The sequence below is a fragment of the Lampris incognitus genome, chromosome 4 (assembly GCF_029633865.1).
Source record: "Lampris incognitus isolate fLamInc1 chromosome 4, fLamInc1.hap2, whole genome shotgun sequence".
NCBI classification, from domain to species: Eukaryota; Metazoa; Chordata; class Actinopteri; order Lampriformes; family Lampridae; genus Lampris; species Lampris incognitus.
The window spans coordinates 35867774-35888425 of NC_079214.1; the positions used below are offsets into that span (position 1 = coordinate 35867774).

The 20652-nt window shown below is 43.7% G+C and overlaps 1 protein-coding gene across 2 annotated transcripts in view; it reads right to left on the minus strand.

Annotated features, from left to right (window-relative positions):
• sh3gl3a (SH3-domain GRB2-like 3a) overlaps positions 1-3612 on the minus strand; it is a 63207-nt gene extending 59595 nt beyond the window's left edge. For both annotated transcript variants that reach the window (XM_056278318.1, XM_056278317.1), the window contains exon 1: positions 3426-3612. In XM_056278318.1, coding sequence (XP_056134293.1) covers positions 3426-3470 — 45 coding nt within the window. In that variant the 5' untranslated portion in view covers positions 3471-3612. The remainder of the gene's footprint in view (positions 1-3425) is intronic.
• Between the last annotated feature and the right edge of the window lie 17040 nt (positions 3613-20652).

The following is a 20652-nucleotide window of genomic DNA, read 5'->3' on the forward strand; positions in this document are numbered from 1 at the left end:
TCTTCATCACTCCCAATGAAAATCTTATCATCTTCAACTCTGCCACCTCCAGCTCCACCTCCTGTCATTTCATCAGTGCCACTGTCTCCAAACCATATAACATAGCTGGTCTCACAACCATCTTGTAAACCTTCCCTTTAACTCTTGCTGGTACCCTTCTGTTGCAAATCACTCCTGACACTCATCATGTACTCAAACCAATTGCAAATCAAAGTGCATGAACTCAAACCAATTGCATCTGCAGTGAAAAATGGACTGAATCAGAAACAGACCTGACATCCAAGCCCCATCTTATAATCACCTCAATTCCACCTGCTTTCATGCAAAGAAACTCCATACATCACAAATCCCTAGAAATGCATCATGCGTAATTTGGCACCAAAACTCAGAAATACCATGTGAATGCAGCATCTCTTTAAGTGAAGGATATAAACGAGTTCTGTATCACCACAAAACATCATACCACATTAAACGCTCAACACAAAGGAGAGATGTAACTGCTACTTCATCCATCACATAACGGTATATCACAGGCAGAGAACTAGATTGCTTCAACTGCAAGACTGATTCTTAAAATGCTGTGAGAAAAAAACATAATGCAAATCATATTCTGAGAAATGATTTGCCACTCAAACCAATTGCATCTGCAGTGAAAAATGGACTGAATCAGAAACAGACCTGACATCCAAGCCCCATCTTATAATCACCTCAATTCCACCTGCTTTCATGCAAAGAAACTCCATACATCACAAATCCCTAGAAATGCATCATGCGTAATTTGGCACCAAAACTCAGAAATACCATGTGAATGCAGCATCTCTTTAAGTGAAGGATATAAACGAGTTCTGTATCACCACAAAACATCATACCACATTAAACGCTCAACACAAAGGAGAGATGTAACTGCTACTTCATCCATCACATAACGGTATATCACAGGCAGAGAACTAGATTGCTTCAACTGCAAGACTGATTCTTAAAATGCTGTGAGAAAAAAACATAATGCAAATCATATTCTGAGAAATGATTTGCCAGTGGCTACAATTTATTAAGCAGTCCGATTTGTTTTGATGACGTGTGCTTGTCAAGAGTATGAGCCATAGATATATCTCCACACCAACAATGGGTTGAACTTGCACACCCCCAATGACTTTGGACTTTACACAGCTATGTTAGAAATCACCACAGTGCTGTTGTGAAATCATGGATACGTAAGTGATATTTAAGGGAAATATATAAATAACATGTGGGATCTCTGCACATGCTGTTGATGTGTGAGAACATACAATGCCTTGGCCTTGTCAGAGAGATGCACATGGGTCTAACAGAAGTAGACCAGTTGTCAACAATTAAAACTATAAAAGACATCTGATAGTGTTTAAGTAAACACACATTTACTCATCTAGCTAGGCCATGGGTCATATTCCACTGTATCAACTTGCCTTTTTACCAGTAACAGTGAAACATAATTTTGATATGGCTCAACAGACAATCCAAAATGTGTTGTTTTAAACACAGCGCTGCTCTGGGTTTTAAAAGAAAACAGTCCCGATGGTGTTTTGATCATTACTTTTTTTTTATGCTGTCATTTCCGGCAGCTGAGGCGTGTTTCCCCCACCACTGAGTGAAGGTATGCAAACTTCACACTTTGGTCACAAGTTCCTATGTGAATCATTACACAATAAAATCGAAACAAAAAGGGGTGTTTGTAAAACACAGTACTGTTGAGAGGCTTCAATTTGAGCTTCACCCTTTGTGAAAAAAAGAACAGGCGAGTCTATAAGAAAATAAAGGTAAGAGAATATAACATCCTCTGATGTCTCTTCAAAAGAAATAAGCCTTGCAAAACTGTGAGGTCCATGAAACCAGATGTCCACATATGTTGCAGCCTTGAACGAACTTTGAAAGTGACACAGAGGTTGCTGTTCACTTCAGCATTAACTGCACCAGCAAGTGTCTTGACTTGTATAAGCCTGCATGAGATTCACAACGCAGATGTAGTCAGTATTCAGGCAACACAACATTTTTCTCATAAAGACAGGTGCGAACATGTGCAAGCGCATGCACGCGCGCACACACACGCGCGCGCGCACACACACACACACACACACACACACACACACACACACACACACACACACATAGGATGTGGCATGTTGACATTTAGGTTGTGTACCATGGAACGGGGAGGTTAGCCAGCTGAATAATAACCGACATTCAGCTGGTGAGATTCAGATAATGGCATTCAGATTCACAAGCAAAACTCTCGGTGCCCATGATGATTTCTACTCCACTTGTGGAACAGAGACCTGCATTCTGTGCACAGCTTGATAAGGTCACTAATGTTTGCACTTATCTATGATTCACCCAGAAGCTAGTTTAAGGTCACAGCCAACGTCACTCTTCTCGCTCAGTATGGGAATTTCAATGAAACAACACCCACTGAATCATTCATGGCAAGACAAGTGCAACAAATGACAATATGTTGAACATGGAGCTATGGGATAAGTCATAAACAGCTCAAATACTTGGGGTGACCAGTAGGTATCTCTTATCGTGCAGACCGTGAGAAAGGCATGAGGCCTGCAATAACTAAAGAACACCAAAGTATAAAATAGGAGTGTCACTGCAATTAGTAATGTCAACTTTACGTAACTTGCACAACACTAGGCTACCGAAAACTATGCCGCGTCCATATGGGGACAGGGTAAGGCAAGTAGGGCGCAAGTCTTTAATGACAGTTTATTTTCACATGTTCTTCTATATTCAACACAAAACAGACCAACAACAGGCAGCATCATGTGGATATAGTACACGGAGAAAGGCCCACACGGAGTACGCCGCATGACTCTGTACACGGCAGGATGGACTTCAACCCAGGCTGGGTTTATCAGGGCCTACAGCGGGTTTACTCTTCACCTGTATTGCACATTTTCAATCGCCTTAACAGGGAAGTGTGAAATATTGTGAAAGCCCCTGAAGCTGCGGATGATTACCGTTAAGTCAACACGTCTTCTCCCATTTCCTTTGTAACGAGTCTCTCGTGGGCGCGCAAAACGGATTACGTTCGGCGTTGTTCACTCGACTTTCCGTGTGGAAAAACTAAAAGCAATTTTACGATAAAACTTCATTTTTTTACTACAATTTTTACAGTGATCCCACTACGTTTTTACACCAGATGCTAACATAGTAGGCCTTCGTGTGATTTGGCTCAGTTGGATGGAAAGTAGCCAAACCTCGTTGGAGATGAATTTACGATAAAGGAGCCCCTGATGTTAGCGTAAATGACAGCCATGTCTCACCCCCCTACAGGGCTTCTTGGCTCGTCCGTGATCATTCTCGGGACCAAACCCACAAACCCACAAACATATGTGTACCCGAAAACGATTGTTGTTATTGGATAATGATAACGGGCGTCTCCGTACCTGACTGGCTTTGTGGAACTGTTTCTTCAGCCCGGCCACAGACATCCTTCAAAATCTGATTTCGATTCACCTCCAAAGAGAAATCTTCAGGAATACCAAACAGGGAGAGGAGGGAAGAAGGAGGAAAATAAAAAGAAAATGTATAATCAAGAGCACAGCGGCGTGGCTGGTCGGATCCGCAACACTGCACTCACCAGTCACCGCCAGTGCGATGAGCTGCTGGCTGGTGTTGGCGGCGGAGGAAAGGGTTTCCAGCACCGCGGAGATGTCGCCTCTTCTCCAATGCGATTGGCTGAGATCATGACGGGGCGAGAGGGAGGGGGGTGTTGTAAAATAATCTGTTTCGGCGACGAAGAGTAATCACGATTTGTGATCGCCATTATTATTATTATTATCATCATCAGCGTCGTCAACATCGCTTATTCCTCTGTCATATTCATCCGCATCTTCATCAACATGGAACAGCAGCCGCGTCTCTCCGCCGCGTTTTTCCGCTGAGCATCGATAGATGTCTATTTTCTTACGTGTGCAGACAACTGAAAATGGATTATTACAGAGACTGACATTTCGTTAAGTTAACTTTCGTTCAAACGCAGAACGTTGTCTTTTATCCCAAAACACTATGCTACCCTCTTGTGTTGGAAGCTCCAATGTGCATGTTTATGCGGGGATCTGAAGTGGAGTTGTTGTGTACTGCATGTTAGTGTACGACATAGTACTGAATCGTTGCCTTTCTTTGGGACTAGGTACACGTCCTGTAGAGAAAACAAAAGATTAAATAATACATAAAGAGGGGCTGACTGCACTATACCCCTTACATAAAACTAATTGATGGTAGGGGAGTTGGTACTCATTTGATGTTGTGGATATACCTACCTATGTGTGCGTGCATGCGTGCACGTGTCTGTCTGTGTGGGTGTGTGTGGGTGTGTAAGGCCCAATTGTATGAATTTATACATGTATGTGAATGTTAGGGCAGGATATGAACCTGGGTTAAGGTAAAAGTCAAATTATGTGCCGTCTGTGTCCCATACAGAGAGAGCCAGCTGACCCCCCCCCCCAAATATAAAAGCCACTGGCTTTAGCATTGCTCTGCAAAACCAGCAACCCCCTACCCCCTGGGGAAATATTAGGCTGTAGGCAAGGCAAGTTTATTTGTATAGCACCTTGTCATTGCAGAGGTCGTTCATCGTACTTTACAGGCAAAAATAATAAGAAATAAAGCCGCAAGCGGCGTTGGGAGGGGCCAAGCATTGGCACTGTTGCGCCCCCTATGGAGCAATTTGAATGGTTTTGTCCTCATGATCATATACCGTTACCCAACGTAAATAATTAACGCTATGATACGTAGGGGCCTTTTATACACCTAGCCTGTAATAGACCGTTTCAACATGAAACTAAAACGCTGTTGGTAATGTAATAAAGATTGAAGAATCTTGCTTCTGAAACAGTAGCCTACCCGAGTTTCCAACTAGATATGACAATGTCGGATTACTTGGGTCGCCTGTGTCCTAGATGATTACCGTAATTTTTCAAAATGTAACACTTCCATTGCTTCAGAAACATGTGCCAGAGTTTCCAAAACTGGACCAGACGGTGTCTGATTTCTTGCGTCCTAGCCGACTGCAGTAAAAATAAAAAGTATGTCGCTAAACCCAGGTGTCCTGGCGTGTGGTATGTAGAGCTGCAGCGCTTCCACACCAAATAAGTCAAAATAGAGGGCAAACTATGACTGACATAGGTGGTCCCAATAGTAAAGTTGTTGAGCACATTGAGATGCATGGGTCGATTAAGTTTTGTGTTGATCTGACTTATGCTGTGGGAGTCATGGCCTTTTAAGCATGACCCTTTGTTATAGCCCCACCATCTGGCTGACATGGGTGATTTGTAGTGCCAGAGTAGTGGGGGCCGTATGAATGCACCTACCAAATTTGGTTGGTCTAGGATGGTTGCTGAGCCTCAGACACTTTTAGCTGAGAAACCACGCCCAAACTAATACAAGTCAAAATGGCGGGCAAACTATATGGCTGACATATGTGGTCCCAATAACAAAGTTGTAGAGCACATTCAGATGCATAGGTCTGTGCAGTTTTGTGTTGATCTGACTTATACGCATGACCCTTTGTTATAGCGCCACCATCTGGCTGACATAGGTGATTTGTGGTGCCTGAGTAGTAGGGGGCCATAGGAATCCACGTACCAAAGTTGGTTGGTCTAGGACTTACGTTTGCTGAGCCTCACACACTTTTAGCAGAGAAAAATAATCCTAACAAATACAATAGGGTTGCACCAGCGTCGCTGCTTGGACCCCTAAAAAATTATAAAAGCATAAAAAGATAAATAAAAGTACAAGCAATTTTTATAAAAGTACAGACAAGTTTAAAATTGAGTTAATAAAAAAAGTGTTGTAAAACTAATTAAAAGTAACAATCGGAGCAATAGCAAAATATACGACACACACAAGGTCTAGAGGGTCAAAGTGAGACATGGAGTTAGTGATATTTCTGAAGAACTGGCGAGTAGGTTCATTACTGGATCTTGTGGCACTAATGTTCCAATAGCAATAATTTTGTTATTGAAGAACGTAGCACATTGCTTACATTTTTCAGTGGACAGCATCGCTGATGGGTTTGGAGATGGTGGATTAATAAGTCGATCAATAGTAGAGAAAAGCACTTTACTATTAATATTAATGATTTTAGAGAGAGAAAAAGACTGTCTGGCCTGTTTAATTTCTTTGCTGTACTTATTCAGTCTCTCTTTATAAATTTCATGGTGAACCTGAAGTTCAGTCTTTCTCCACTGTCATTCTGCCTGGTGACACCCTCTCTTAAGATGCCTAACAACCACTCCATTTCTGCAGGGAGCTTTTTGTTTTTCTATGTTTGTTTTAACAGTTGTAATATTGTCAAAGGTATTTTGTATTTTCAAGTTGTTCACAAGCTCCTCAGTTTGTGATGCCATGAATGGCGATAACTCATTAGTTTTCTTAAAGGTTTCAATTGTATTATTGTCAACCAAACATTTTGTAGGAACATCAATCCCTGGTGTTACGTTGCCCATTAAAGGTCCAGGGGATGAAGGGAGGTAATAAAGAAAATACAAGTATCCCGGGGGAATAAGAAAGGTGGGAGGCGGAACCAGATGTAAAAACAGATTAACAAAAAGACCCTTTAGTCAAAACTAAAATAAACAGGCTGGCTCTTAACTAACCAGGCTTTAACAAAAACTCAGATCAAACAGAAACAAGAACACTAATAAGCTTCACCCTCCTTCTCAAGGAGTATAGACAAGAGCTTGCTCTCTCGTTGGCAACAATGGCCGTCTCTCCACACACTGCTACCAACAATGGCGCACTGGCACTGTTGGGTGTCTCTCCAACTTATATACCCAGTTGATGAGGAATTGGGGTCACCTGGGCTCAATTAGCAGCTCCACAGGAGGCGGGGCATCACCTGGAGAGGGAAAATTACAGACACGGCACTAGGGCCGTAACACCCCCTCCCATAAGTACAAACCCTAGGTTTGTGTATACGAGAGGGTAATCACATAGACAACACACGGCATTGGGGCCGTAATACCCCCTCCCATAAATACAAACCCTAGGTTGGCATTCAAGAGGGTAATCCTCTTCACTCTGTTTCAAGTTGGCTTCGTCCTTCTCCCTGAGCCACTGCATCAGGCAGATGTTTTGCTCCTGCATGTCCTCAAATGCTTGGCCTGTCACAGCCATCTCCCAGAGCAAGGCATCCTCCTGTTGTTTCGCTATTGAAAGCTTCTTGAGGATGTCGACCTGCACCTTTACACAGCGAATCTTCCTCAGGGCCTCTTCGTCAGCCATCTTCTTGCCTTCTCTTCCCTCCCTCTTCCAGGTCCTTCAGTCTCAGCTCCTCTGCCTCGGTCTTCTCAGCCGCCATGATAGTCCATGGGCCAGACGATATTTCGGTACACTCAAGGTGGCAAAACTTACTTATAATTTTTGAAAGGATCCATGTCTGTAGATGATATTTTGGTATGATAACCATTCCTGAGTGGCAGCTGTATCACAGTTATCAGCTCATGAAGTTAACCACCCGCTAAACTAAATTGCATTTTAGACGCTGGTGCATATCCTGGTTTAGCCTCATGGTCAGGACATTTTTCAATGTTCTATAATATTGTCTTTGGTATCATTTTAAAGGGGACCTTCTTAGCTTTCATTCAAGCCCTGTTGTGGATATTTCTCACAAATATAGAGGTCACTTGAGCTCTTCAACCCGTCAATAACACACATCTTTCTGCAATTTTCGCCTAAACTATATACTTTCTTTTAGCCCTGTGGCATCTAGGAATATCAGGGACACAAAACACAAAAACTGGAATACTCACAGGACTGTAAAGATTCAGGAAATGTATAATATACCCATACTATTTCATTGTGTGAGGTGATTGTGAGCCTGAAATGAGAACTAGACCAAAGCCAGTTAGGTCACAAACTGGTCTCTATACATTTGTTTAAATACACAATCAAAATACATGATAAAAAGGAATACCATAGTGAGGTAATGAACTATTTTAATGTTTTAAACGACATTGACATTTACATATACTTATTCAATGATACATGTAATCCCATATCATTAGTGGGTATATGTAATGGTAATGGGTAGGGTAATGGGTATATGTGAATATGGTTACATTATTGTTATCAAGCTCTGGGTAACCAAGTCCAGAATCAACATCCTGTGCATCAATAGACTACTACCACAGTAATACCATCAGAATCATCACACTGTCATTCATCAAACTGCTCGTTTCTCTCATCATCTGACTCCCCAAGTTCAAAGTCCAGTTCTGGACCATCCTGCTGTTTTTGGTTACTGCAGGTCTGTAACCTGCACATGTCTGTGCATGGAAGTCCATTTGACAGGCACATGCAGCTTGGCATTTTGCCTGAATGCACACACTTGCATGTTAGCATTTCCAAGACCACATCTGGTGCAGGTGGGGAGCGCATCCAGTAAATAGCCAGCTTGCCTTCATCGTCTGTCCATCCATACTCAGTAGGGCTTGGCACCACAGGATTAGCCTGCAGACAGCACTTCCATATTGCTGCCTGATAGTTGGCTCGTTGAACATGCATAAAGAGACAGTCTCTACATGGTGGCAGCTGGCTGGACTCAACCTCTCCCCTTTTGGTGCAGAAGAGCTGGTAACGCAGTTTGTTCACCTCAGCAGTGCTGCTATTAGCAACATACATCCGACAGGTGAACTGCTCAATTTTCTGGAACAGCTCATCACTCACATTCCATGTCTGTCCCAGTTGACTAAAAGTCTCTTGGCAGGAAGTGTGCTTTCTCACTATCTTCAGGGCATTCAGCTTCCCTCGACCAGCGAATGCACTGACAGTGTCGCAGCCTGTGAAGGCATGTAAGCCAATTAGGCTGTCACAGATGCTGTCTCCAAGTGAACTTGCCAGTTTGGTGATGTCGACAAACCGTGTGCGGTTCTGAGTCCCACACTTCTGGTAGATGGGACAGGTGATGTCCTTCTGGAAGCCAAGACAAAGCACCATGACATCAGTGTCCTCAGCTGTAATAACTGACTTTGAGCCCGCATTTGCTGCATGCAATGCATGCAGGAGCAGACGGGTGTCAGCTTCTTCATGTGTGGAGTGCAGTTCTGCTGCTTCCTCACACCCATCTTCTGTCAACTTGTAGCAGGTTTCCTCACAGGTCATGTACAACACCTTGCAATGCAGCATAGCTCTGTATCGTGGGAGTTTCCACTCTTCCACCAGAAACTTGATGAGACTGGTCTTGTTGGAGGAACTGCACAGAAATTTTCTCCACTGCTGGACGTGGTGTCCCCCTGCAAGATTCTTGTACTGGAGAGTGATGTCTCCACCCCGGTTCAGTCGTTCAGCATCTTTGATCAAAGTCTGGTGATAGACATCAAAAACAACATCAATCCTCCCACTCTGTGCTCCCTCATGGAGGACCTGGGTCAAGGCTGACTCTGCCACCTGTGCAAAGGTTTTGTTGTTGCCATTCATTTTTTGGACCAGGCTCATCCCATCAATGATGGAAGTAGATGGGATTGGGATGTCTTCTGCAGGAGATACATTCTTTTCAAGCTCTCTGGCAAGTGCAGCCTTGTTTGTTTTTCGTAAGGACCCATCAGCATTTGCCAGTGCCCATGGTAGTGGGCCCAATGGGTAGGCAAGGACATCCTTCAGATTCACCTTCCTGCTTTCAGCCACCAGGATCATGTGACTGAAAAGGTTTCTATCTGCCTTCAGAACCACATCCTGTGCTTTCTTTCCATGAGCTTGTTTTGTGCTGACATTGGAGAATGTTTTCAGACTTTGCTTGGTCATCTTGTCGTGGAATTTCACAGGTGGTGGGTCTGCATCTAACCTTGTTTGCTGGAATGCTTGGTAGGCCTCTTCTCCTTTCTCAAGAGCTCTCAAGAGATCTATGGTCACATCAGGTGGAGCCATGTTGCCAGTGGAGAGGCTAACCAAATCAATCTCATCAGGGGACATAGGATTGAGCCAGTTATTCTCCATAAGGTCCATGAGAGACTGGACATCTGCTTCATCTCTCTTGATCCTTGGACTCTGTAGATCTGGATGAGACCATTTGCACCTGCCTTGACCTGTCAGGTCTCTCAGCTGTCTGAGGTACATGCTTCTATACTCAGCTGTGAGATAATATTTGGTCACAGCTCCTGGCTTCAAGCTGAATCCCTTTGTCCCTCCAGCTGTTTGGGTGTCTTTGTTCACCGTTTCTTCTATAGCTTGGTCAACAGGGATTCGGCCAAAGGGATTGGTGGAGCCCAGTTGGACTGAGAAGCCTCCTTCCATGAATTCTGTGTACACATCTGGGTGTGTGATGGGCAGCTCAGACATCTGGGCATAGTAGTAGGGGAGGTAGCGTGCATAATTCATCCTGTCATAAGCAAAGCACCATGGGATCATTGCTCGAATGCTAGCCAAGTGTAGCATCCAGTCTCCCTCTCTGGATGCTCGGATGAGCCCCAACAAGATTTCAACCATGTCCAAATAGGACATCCAGAAGTTCGAGAGGCTGCCGTTTCCACCTCTAAGGAACTCACGGTAGACTTCAAATAGATCCATGATGCGTGTACAAGAGCTGTTCTCGAGGACCTCCTTCAAAGCATGTTGTGAGACTTCTTTCCCAAGGCTGTCAATGGTCTTCAGTGTCTCATTCAGGTGAACCATGTCATTCCTGTGAGTTTCTTCCAACCAGGACAGGAAACCATTCAAGGTCAGTCGCATGAGAGCCTCATACAGGAGCTTGTGTAGTCGCACTGCCCTGTTGTACTTGCGGCCATCCATGACACCAGCAATTGAGCCTTCTGCAATCATGCCAGACTCAATGCAGAGGTCTTTGAGTCCAGCATCTTGGAAACGCTTTCCTATTATTGCCAGCAGTGTGCAGATGGTGTGGAATACCCCAAGCCTAACGATGATATCATGGAACTTGTCATGGTGTTTCCATGTGATCTCGACAGCCTTCGCATACAGGGCTTGGTCAAAGACACAGACAATCTTCCTCAGGCCTAAGCACTGCATGATGCTCAGTGACTGGTTAAGCACCTCGTTGACAGTAGACATTTGTGTCGCTGGAGAATTGATGGTAGGCAGATAGCCTATATTGTCGGGGATGACCGTCATCTCTCCTCGAGTCAGGATGTTGAAGCCTGTCCAGCTGCTGACTGACTGTTCTTGTTGTGACATGCGTGCTAGGACCCAAAGAAGGTTTTTCTCTCTGGCAAGCTTAGTATTGGCTGCAGTATCGGCATCTGACTTTTTGCTTTGTGGTGGCCCTACCCGTTGTCCAGCATTGTAAGTTGGTAACATTGGTGGGGGTCCATCAATGCTTCTCTTCTTTGTTTTGGGAACAGTGGGCATGGGTTGGACAGGAAGTGGGTTGACTGGCTTTGCTTGCACAGCAATCCCATTGACTCTGTGAGATGTTCCCTCACCACTGACAGTTTCTTCAAGACGGTCGATATTGTCCCAGGCTAAAGTTGTGAATATGCCAGGATGGATGTTAGCTGGAAGGGTAATGCCACTCCCTGATGATGAGAGTTTCTGGAGACACAGGGCAGTGTTGATCTCTTCCATCTGTGAATAGGACACACTGTGACCAAGTCGGTTGAGGATGTTTATCAACTCTACATTTCCTGTCAACGATTTGACACTGAATGGCAGAACAATGTGCTTGGAAGGCTTGGTATTTCCACATGTCACTGCATATACTATGTCATGGCCAAATGACTGCAGAAGGCACTGCACTCTCTGGGATGCATGATCAGGATCATTTGAGCCTGTGAGTAGAGAGTACAGGAAGATAATGAGCGACTCTGGAATGGTAGGACATTCTGCTTCTGGTTTGACTTCAGGCGGCCAGGTTTGAGGAACATCTTGACTTTTAATGTCTGCTCTCAATTTGATGGCTGCTTTGGCTATAACATCTTGTGCACTGACACTTTTCAGGGTCTGCAGCTCCCTTTCGAGAGACTGATTTTCTTTGGCAAGTTCCCTCATGGACAAGTTATCGGGATAGAGGAGGAATTTTCCTTTCTCATCAGGGAATATCTGCAAGGCTCCAGCAAACTCACTCTCCAGGTTTCGCCTTATGTGCTTCTTGGTTGATTCCTTGACTTGGGCAATGCCTTGGGAGTTCATTGAAGCTACCAGTCTAGAAGAGAGATCAGTCATTGTCATCACTTGAGGATTGCCAAAAAGCTCCATCCTGATGAAGAGGAACAGCTCATTGTATGCCTTATTCACAGCAGCTTCATACTGGGCTGCAGCATCATCATCTTCATTGCTGGCAACCTCTCCTTTGGAAACCTCTTCTTTGGTGTAAAGTCTATAGCATGACCTATGGTAGTGCCCTTCAGCTGCTACAAGGTCTCTACTCACAATGGCAAGGATTCTGCTGTCCCTTTTCTTTGTGGCTGCACTCCTGATCTTTGCATCAGCTCGCAGTTCTCGACACTGCACCAGTACTTCTCTCGTATTCTGTCTCTTGGAATATTTGCTGTTTTTCTGACAAAATATGCACTCTGCATCATAAGTCCTAGATGTACTTGGAGCATGTCGAGCTACTCTCTTAGATTGTTTCTCTTCAGCAGAGACACTTTTCTTTTCTTTTGCAAGGAGGCCATCAAGAATTTGCTTCATAGTGAAGATACTGCGACACTTTCTGTGGTAGTAGATTGCTGGAATCTGTCCCTCAGGAATGTCTTTTGCCAGTTTCAAAACTGGTGCATGATTTCGTATCTGAGCTGCCCTGAGCAGAGTTCTCCATGAGTCGACACTTTGTAGCGAAACCAGCTTATCTGTATCATCAGAACAGTGGATAATGCACTCCACCCGTGGGCGCTTTGGTATTGGGTAAAAACTTGCTTGTTCACCAGTGGCCATATTCAGTCAGTTTTCACCTGCCACATACAAATACATGTAACTTAGGTGTATGAACACTACTAAAACAAAGTTTACTTTGCTTCACTAGCGTCATATTACCATTATTTATCTTACATAGCCACAAATAGATACATTACCTAGTTGCTATGCAACAGCTGTATTTTGTCCACATGAGGCCGCTAAAATCAACACAAGATGAAAGTTCCTCGTAGCCACTTTAACTAATCATATTAACATATACATTAAAAGAACATTAGCTTACAATCTTCTCCAGACTGAGACAAGAAGATAGATACCAGTTTCCTCTATATGTGTTTAGTAGAAAGCTATCTGGCTGCACGTTAGCCTAGCTTAGCACAATGAATGGAAGTACACAGTACTGGTTATCCTTGGTTGTTGGCCAACTAAGAACTGTCCCAGAGTCTAAGCTAGGCTAATCAGTACCAGGGGTGTTGAAATGCTATATTTGTAAAAATCTGGGCAAATACACAATCGTGAGAGGCACAGAAACAGGTTTCCTGAAAGAAAAATGAAATAGCTGCTCATTTGGAAAGGTTATCATGTATTATTTTACTTCTTAGTGTACCAAATAAAATGGCACCAGTGAAGTTGTGTCACCTTGGGTGATATCGATATCTGGTCTGACCCATGGACTAACTGGCTTTGGTCTAGTTAGTTTCTTAGTAATAATGCCCTTCTAATTTAAGGTTCACAATCACCTCACACAATGAAATAGTATGGGTATATTATACATTTCCTGAATCTTTACAGTCCTGCGAGTATTCCAGTTTTTGTGTTTTGTGTCCCTGATATTCCTAGATGCCACAGGGCTAAAAGAAAGTATATAGTTTAGGCGAACATTGCAGAAAGATGTGTTATTGACGGGTTGAAGAGCTCAAATGACCTCTATATTTGTGAGAAATATCCACAACAGGGCTTGAATGAAAGCTAAGAAGGTCCCCTTTAAAATGATACCAAAGACAATATTATAGAACATTGAAAAATGTCCTGACCATGAGGCTAAACGAGGATATGCACCAGCGTCTAAAATGCAATTTACTTTAGGGGGTGGTTAACTTCATGAGCTGATAACTGATACAGCTGCCACTCAGGAATGGTTATCACATCAAAATATCATCTACAGACATGGATCCTTTCAAAAATTATAAGTAAGTTTTGCCACCTTGAGTGTACCGAAATAGGAAATTTTGGGCTCTGGCCCATGGACTATGAGCTGGACTTTGTCCCTCTGCTCCTTGGGTGCTGAGCAGTACATATCAAGCAGCAGCTTCATCTCCCGCTGAGACTTCTGGGCTTCTTCGAGTTCTACACGGACAAACCTCAGCTGCTCCATAGCCTTCCTCCTTTGACTCGCCAGCTCCAAACGAAGCTCTTCCGCATTGCATGGCAGTGGCGTGTGAGGTCAGCGACGGCAGACTCGAGGTGTGCAATGCTCACCTCCTGCTTCCTGGGCTGGTTTAGGTCCTCCCCATTCCCTCACCTGGGACACGGCCGCCCGCCGACTGCGGTTCTGCCGCTTACATTTTAAGGCCTCACAATGGGCAACCAAATGTCCAGGCATATGGCAGAAAAAAAACCGTTTCTCCGCTTTAGGTTTTGGAGGGGTACCAGCACGTGAAGCTTGAGTAACTGGCAAGTTAGCATTTCGTGAGTCGTCGCTACAGGGGAAGGAAATATTACGTGGTACAAAGTTATGTGGGAGCGCGAATTCGTCCAACACCGCAGCGTGGACACTATGCTCATACCGCACCTCTAGCTGTCGCATTTTAATAGCCGTCTCTGCCTCCAATTCCAACTCCCTGCAAAGCTGGAATTCTCTCTCCCTTTCCCCCAACTGGAGACGAGCAAGACGGACTTTTAACCGCACATCCAGTTTAGAACCAGGCGTAGACTCTACGGAGAAATGTTCAAAGGGGGGTAGGGTAGCCGGTTTCTTCCCGGTCACACCACGGGAACCCGGAGCAAAACTAACCGGTATTTGCTTAGCCGGCTCTGCAGCATTCCAGCCGGACTTTATTTAGACGATGCACTCCAATAACGACTGATGGGTCCATGGTGCGGTATCAGACCATTTATTGCAGCATTTTACTAGTCACACCGTAAGAGCTGAAAGCATATACATAAAACCACCATTAAATTACATGTGCGACCACGTTTCCCCCATAGCTTGCCACCAGCACGGGGTGCACAGCACCAGCCCATCATTAGCGATCTCCAAATCACAAGGAACACATTGTAAATAAAAACATAACGAAATTCGAATTAAACAGTCAATCGGCACTCATACCTGTTCGCCTTCCAGCTAGGTGCTAAATAAATGATCAATGAACTATAAGTTGTGAATTCGTTCTGTGCATAGCGAACACGACCATCTTCAACTTTCAGTTTTGTTCTGCCGTTTTCTCGCAGCGGCGCACAGCATCATGGGAGACCAGAGTTTTTCAAATAAAGGTCACATAACAAAAGGAAGTGTAATTCGCTGTTATTAATCAGGAGTGTACTTTAGGCACCAAATACAAATCAATAATAATAAAAAATATGACAAAATTATATGGGTCATTTACAGGCTCCTCTGCCGGAGAATCAGAGCGGCTGTCAGCCGAGAACAATGCGGCTTCACTACGAGGCGCCGGTAAGCCAAGAACCCCTCCAACAATTAGCGCATATATAAGCGCCGCTTTCAGGTCCCTTTTAGAAAGAGAACCTGAGATGGAGATGCCATGATACACCGCAATATCACAGCTCTTTTTCCCTACAATCATCCAGCTGAGCTAATGTAGGATTAGCTGTAAATTCACACAACTCAAACGTAGCCATAGTTAAGAACGCCACAACACCACGTACGGGCCTCAGCTACCACCACTCAACCTTCAAAAATGTCGCATCCACCAGTGGCAAATTGAAATTAGACGTATTGCTAGCCCAACAAGCAAACTTCCCCCGTTCCTACCTGGTTGAAGCTTCGCCTATCCGTCTTCACGGAGCGTGCCGGGCTCGGGGCGGCTTTAAAGGCTGAACTTCGGCGGCCTAAGCCCTGAAAAGCCTACCCCCGCCAGGGAGCGTTGTCCACACCCAGGATTACTCCTAAAACAAGAAAGGCAAAACAACAAGAGTGTCCGATGGAAGGGCTGGACACAGTCCAGCTGGACACTCCCCTATTCTAACCAGGGAAGCTGTCTGAAACGCCAAACGAATTTACAATATTCACCGTAGCCGCCACTGGAGACAGCAACAATTAGCACACAACAGGAATCCACCTCCTTACTGTCTTATTCAAAAGACAATTATCCCGGACGAGCCCCCACTTGTTACGTTCCCCGTTAAAAGGTCCAGGGGACGAGGGAAAGTAAAGAAAATAAAAGTATCCCGGGGGAATAAGAAAGATGGGAGGCGGAACCAGGTGTAAAAACAGATTTATTAACAAAAAGACCCTTTAGTCAAACTATAAAATAAACAGGCAACTAAAGAGGCTGGCTCTTAACTAACCAGGCTTTAACAAAAACTCAGATCAAACCGAAACAAGAACACTAAGCTTCACCCTCCTTCTCAAGACACAAGAGCTTGCTCTCTCGTTGGCAACAATGGCCGTCTTTCTCCACACACTACTACCAACAATGGCCCACTGGCACTGTTGGGTGTCTCTCTCCAAGTTATATACCCAGCTGATGAGGAATTGGGGTCACCTGGGCTCAATCAGCAGCTCCACAGGAGGCGGGGCATCACCTGGAGAGGGAAAACTACAGACACACGGCACTAGGGCCGTAACACCTGGGAATAGAGCAGTCTTCTGACAATTTGCCGCTTGACAATTAGAAGCTTGTCAGGCCAGTCACTGCTGGTGTGAGAGTTTTATAGTGGAAATGAATGGGAGCGTACTTCCCAATGCATGTCAGCCGGAGCCAGTGTGTGCTGGCCTGAAGGGGAGAGACTGACCCAGGTTCAATACAAATCACGGTTTGGATAAGAGCTGACTAAGTATCTGAGTGGGTTTATGAGTGAATATTGCAGGGTTTTTTTATTGCCAAGCTATTTCTTGAAATTAAGCTCAATTTCCCAAAACTCTAGACACATAATCGCACACTCATCTTCGCAAACATCCATGTCAAAACCAAACTCTCCTCTCAAAACCGTATAATCTCACGTCTAAACCAAACTTTGCCATCAGACATTGCACAAAAGCCATCAAATACACATACACGACAAAATCGCCAGGACACACTGGTGAGATCAATTCAAAACACTACTGTGTTGCTTATGGGTTGCCCCGAGAACGACCTCTTTACATGGTGAACACAATATAAAGACCCAATACATGCAATATGTTTTATTCCTCAATGTGCTGTAGTAAAATAAACTGAAATTGAGTGAAAAAAGTAAATGTACTGTAAAATTGTGCAACTGAAATAAGATAGAATACAGTAAAATAATTTCCATTTACCAATATAAACCAATGGGGAAAAAAACAGTTTGTACATAAAGAAAGAAATCACATTTATTCTGCCTCAGCATCCCATCTGCAGGCTGATGGCTGCACACATGGTCACATTTCCTCCTCGCTGGCCAGGGACGTTCACAATGTCCCGGTGGCCAATTATGTTCCTCCTCCTTCTCGTCCTTTTGGTAAGATTAAATCCTGCTTCATCAACAAAACTGAGTTCATGAGGAGTGTCTCTGGTATCAGTATCAAAGATTCTCTACAAAAGAGATGAGACTCAGTACAGTAATGACTACTGTGAAACACATTGCTATATTGTACACAAAAGTAGACCACCATAATGCCTGTACTACAGCATATATTGCTGTAATACATAACTGTACTAAAATACCTGATACAGTATGAAAACCATATTTGCACATATTCAAGCGCTGGTCTTTGACTCTATCAGAGTTCCTTTCAAAAGGAACACGATAGGCCTGTTTCAATCTCAACTTGTTTCGTTGAGGAATGGGGTCAGTCGCTGACATGCTGGCTGCATCAATGCCTTGGAATATTCCCTGATCCTCAACAACTCTCCTTTGTATCTCACGCAAGCGAATGATATCATTGGCTATGACCATATTGATGATTGCCATCTGTTGCTCTTCTGAAAATAGCTGTCTTCTGCCTCCATTAGGTGGTCATCTCTCAGTTCTGCAAAAAACAAGTATGATGGGATTACTAAACCATCCGTTTTACAAAAAAAGGAGCATACAGTAGCTCCAAATTGACTGTATGCAATATGGTACAATAATACAATGCTTTTCAGTTAGCATACTGAATATTTGTAAGTACATGGGAACCATGTTCGACTCTCAACTCAAGTTCGATGTGAATTCAATTGTCAAGCGTGGACAACAAAGAATTTCTCTTAATGCGGAAACTTAACTCCTTTAATGTCTGTAACCCCCATCTTATGTATTTTTTACCAGTCATTTATTGAAAGTCTTTTAACTTTTTCTTCTATTTGTTGGTTTAACGGGTTGACTGTAAAGGACAGGAATAGCCTAAACAGTATCATTAAGGTCTGCTCCAAAATAATGGGAGTCCAGCAGAGAGACTTGTGCTCCCTCTGGGAGAAAAGTGTGGCCCAGAATGCAAAAGGAATTGTTAGCCAATCTGACCACGTCCTGTCCCATGATTTCACTGTAATGCCCCCAGGCCGGTGCTATAAAGCGCCCCCTAGGGAAACGAATCACTATTCTCGGTCCTTCGTTCCTTCTGCTATCAGGCTGTTAAATGTTGAGATTAGTCATTTTAAATAAATGCTTTATATTGTTTTAAACCACAACAGTTGGTTTATACCTTGTCTGTTTTTCGCATGGCTTGTGGACCTGTGCGTTCACTGACTGTAGTGGGGGAACGGAACGTGCAATGCATCTTAGAATGCTTCATTTATTTATTTATTGTTCTATTCTTTTGACTTATATGGATTTTTGCCCTTCACCTGGTGCTCATGTGAGTCTGCATGCAGGGCCACATGAGGGTGGCAGTATGCATCTCTTGCCCATGTATTGATCTGTCTGTTGTCTATGACATGGTGATGATTGCCGCTTGTCTGTGAGTTTGTGTATGTCTGGGTGGACTGTAAGAACTGAATTGCCCTTCTGGGATAAATATAGTTGTCTGAATCTGAATCTGATACAGTGCAATAGAGTAACCAGCATATATACATGCATGTGCGGTAATAGCACATAGTATAGCACTCCAAAGTTACAGTATAGAGCAGAATGTAAATTACTTACCTAGTTTCCTCTCTGAAGGTCCGGATTATAGAGGCTACTGTGAAGCGGCTCCGAAGCGGCTGCGCTCTTTACCCAACTTCCCTCACTGACATCCCATGGAGAAGGACATGGTCAACTAGAGTGGCACAAATCACCTCAGAAACTATTTGTCTCCTTGCCCTTGCCCTTGCCCTTCATCTACCATCTTCCTCTTCCACCTCCTCTCCTGTGTCCTCTTCCTCTACCGTTAGGTCTTCGTTGATCCATTGTTCCAAAACTGACCCATGGCCCTTTTATCTATCTGTCCTGAGGTTCTGATGGGTGTGTGAACAATTTTGTTTCCACCTGGGGAATTGTGTGTTAATTGGGTTTGAGCTGTGATGTCTTGAGTTAATGATATTAAATGCCTGTGCTTTTTAAATGAGCACACGGGGCAGCCGGTGATGTAGGGAGGGATTTGTGTGGAAAGTTTTTTTTTCAAAGAAAGTTCAGCAAATCTGAATTATGTGTGAAAACAGGGCAGTAGTGTTTACAGTTTTGGGGAATGGGTCTGTCTTTTGGTAGATGGCATCATGGTTTGAGATGTTTGGTTAATAGGCCCTGTTGTATTGTGAAAAGGATTGAGAAAACCTGTAATGGTTAATGCTTTGGTTGGCAGGGGCACTAATACAAGTGCATAGATGAAGTGCTGGAGAAAAAGATTAAAGGCTACAGTGAAATCACAAAATTGGAAAAAATAAAAGAATAAATGATAATAATTAAAAAATAAGCACAAACTGACCCAAAAGAAAACCGGTCTCTGAAAAAGAAAGACTGTACAGGTATGCTTCTGATGAGCAATTGAAAACCTCAACTGATTCAGGGGACCTTATGTCCAAAGGGAGACAGTTCTGATAAAAGCTATTTATTTGTCAAATGAACAACTTTTACATTTCCCTTCAGTGATTGTTTGTTCTGAATCTTAGCAGTGAAGTTGTAACTGCCTCAGATAAAGTGATGCATTGGATGTTTGTGACAACAGCATTATTTACAACAATGCTAAATACTGCTATTAAGGTCAGCTTAATCTTTGGGCCAATATTATGAATTAGAGTCAGCCCTGCTTTGTCCATGACAGACGAAGTGAGAGACATATCAAAAAATCTTACTGATTCTTTCAAATGAAGGCGTACGTAGTTGTTACAGTTTTCACACAAGTACAGTTTTATTTGTGGGTGTACGTATGGGGGGCTTGCGTGGGCGTGTTTGCTTGTGGCTTTGTGTATGAGTATGTGTTGTCTAGGCCCTGTTGTGTAGCTCAAGTGGGTACAACCTGGCACCAACACTGCCAGGATCATTGTTTTTTAGTGCCTCTAAAGTCACCCCTGATATGAATATAACGTGTGTAGCCCGTGGAATTAGATACCACACAGGACACAATTACTTCCGGGGTTCTTGTAGCTTTAATTTTATTGTTTGAACCTTCGAATGCAGATCGTTTTACTGAGTGCATAAATTCCTGTGTCTTTCGAGCAAACAGCTCATAAATGTTCACAGATGTGGCAAGTTTAACAGAAAAGATTT